The 2,693-nt window shown below is 35.1% G+C and overlaps 1 protein-coding gene across 1 annotated transcript; it reads right to left on the bottom strand.

The window, feature by feature from the left end:
• Window positions 1–549: 549 nt before the first annotated feature.
• Window positions 550–2,471, bottom strand: LOC128014491 (uncharacterized; the record flags this gene model as incomplete). The annotated part of the gene is given in 1 exon segment (XM_052598105.1): window positions 550–2,471. A coding segment is annotated over 1 exon segment (1,120 nt), but the record flags the coding sequence as incomplete, so codon positions are not given.
• Between the last annotated feature and the right edge of the window lie 222 nt (window positions 2,472–2,693).

Below are 2,693 nucleotides of genomic sequence, written 5' to 3'. Positions count from 1 at the left end.
GCTGTACACTTGATAAAAAAAAATATATATATATATATATATATATATATATATATATATATATATATATATATATATATATATATATATATATATATATATATATTATCAAGTATATATATATATATATTTTTTTTTTTTTATTTTTTTTTTTATCAAGTATATATATATATATATACATGTGTCTGTGTCTGTGTATTGGCTTTCCAATGCCGTTGATAATAGGGGTTAGCAAGTTTAAAACACGTACAGAGTCCATGCAGACGGATGTAGATGCATAACAAATGTCTTTCTTTATTACTTGAACTCCATTAAAAATGATCTCAAACGTCTTGTGTCCTCTCCTTGTTCACATGTACACACAAAGCCATACCTTATGGACTGCATACAACCAGAATCCACCTGGAGAGCAAGTCTACAGTGCACTCAAAAACTGTGCTTCCCACATACCAACACCATTTTAATCATTTTCATGAAAATGACTTTTTTTTTACCTAGACCCATACATTTTGTTAATATTTAATTCATCCTTTTAAAAAGGTATATTGGCTCAGTCTGAACATGTTAAAAAAAGATTGCTAAATGAAACAACAATATTTTTGATTACAAATTCAAAGTTTATTTATTTTTTCTCAAAACGCTACAAATCCATATTTTTTTTCCAAAATGCTACAAATCCATTTTTTTTTAATTGTTGGTTTTATGTCTTTTTTATAAAAAAACAACAACAACAACAAAAGAACACACAACATATGACAACAGGGACTCATACTATAAATTAATATAAATAAAATAAAAGCAAATTCATGAAATAAATAGCAGCCAAATAAATAATAAAATTTAAATAAAATAAATATTTGTCCACCACATAAAACAAATAATTTAAAAATAACACGCATACATATACTACCAATTAAATAAACCTACAACAATGTTAACATTACATTCAAATAATTTAGTAACACATTTTAATAGTCATTCAGTGCCGAACCTGTAAAAAGTAATGATAGTAATGATAACAATCCTCAATAGGCAAGTAATTTAGAAATACATTCAAAGCCTTTTTTTTTGTAAAGTGTCAAACCTGTAACAAGTAGAACAATTTGTCCACTATATATGCATGAAAAACTAACTAATAATGATAACAATATTCATAGGCAAGTCATTCAATAATACATTGGTATTCAGTAAAGTGTCAAACTCGTAAACAGAAGGACCATTGTCCGCTATACATAAAACTAACCACATAGTGTGTGAAATGTGCTTTGAGTGTGTGAGAGGACAGAGAGAGAGAGAGAGAGTGTGTGTATGACAGAGAGTTAGTGAGTGAGAGTGAGTGAGTGAGTATAGATCACTCTGCATCTTCATCACTATGGCCTGCGTTGTCAGTCACATGATACAGTGCATCATCATAAAAAGCCCTCACTACATCAGACACACCTACTGCTCCTAATAGTGCCAGCACATCGCGCTTCTTTGCTGCCTTCACAGAGGTTCGCTTTGGAAGTAACTCAGGTTTAAGGTCAGCCCACCGCTTGCCCCGCTTTAATACACTATGAAAACAATACTCCCCATTGTAAGTAGTCTTCAAACCAACCTTGTTGGTACTCAAGTCAAGCATGCGTGCTTCACTGATTTTAAAGCTCTTCTGAGCCTTAACGCACTCTTTTGAGGCTGACCTATAATCAAATGCCTCCCAGTCTGTGCCATAAATGTGAACATGGCCGAATTGCTGCAGGATGGCATGGTATTCCTGTGGTAGCAGAATTGTGTCAATTTTCCTGATCTTCTGCTCAATTCTGCCAAAGACTCGGTCTGCTGGGAGAAAACTGTGGCCCCTTACTGGAAAGGTATGCTCTATGCCAAGGTTAGGAAAAAGCTGACGAAATTCCATGAGCATGGACACCATGTTCATGTTTTTGTTTTGCCCAAAACAAGAGTCACTGAATAGCCGAAGTCCCCTGGATCTGCTGACTTTGTCCTGAAGTCGAACCTTGAGGCAGTCACTCAGTGCAGAAGCAATCATATTGCTGTCTTTGCTATTCTCATTCTCCTGCCACACATAGAGATGGACATCATCTTTTTCCTGTTGGCTGTTCTCACCATGATGTACAACAACACCAAACAGGTACAGATACATCTGCCGTGAGTAATAGGCCTGTCCTATTGGGGTTTTTGGAAGGACCATGTTTTGCATCATATCAAAACTGAGGGTCACATGACCTTCAGCAACCCTGCCTAACAGGTCATAAAACATGCGAGCTCTGCGACGATGCAAGATGAATGATGCAGATTCCATCTTCTTCTCTGTCTCAGTTAGGTTTGGATCTGTAATCGTGATCTTGTACTTGACACAATCAGAGCATGCATCTGTAGCTGGGTGACCGAAGCCAAGATTGAAATCCTTGGAGAACACAGAGTAATAGAGGGAGTAGCTGGTCTGAGCATGGTTCTGAGCCTCAAAGAGCTCAATAGTTGTGGGGATCATCAGGTAACAGAACACAGTACTAAGAACCAAGGGTTCCCAAACTTTTGAGTGGGGTTATTTTAATAATTTCAGCAATTTTTTTGTCTTGTGGACTAAATATTAATATCTTTTATGTACAATATCTTACTCAAGACAGTACTAAATAAAATATAACATTCATTTAGTATGATCTCTCTTATTTTTTGAAAATTACTCGCATTTTCAC

The sequence above is a fragment of the Carassius gibelio genome, chromosome B25, assembly GCF_023724105.1.
Source record: "Carassius gibelio isolate Cgi1373 ecotype wild population from Czech Republic chromosome B25, carGib1.2-hapl.c, whole genome shotgun sequence".
Lineage (NCBI taxonomy): Eukaryota > Metazoa > Chordata > Actinopteri > Cypriniformes > Cyprinidae > Carassius > Carassius gibelio.
The sequence above is the reverse complement of the archived record's forward strand: the minus strand, read 5'-3'. Positions and strand labels throughout refer to the sequence as shown.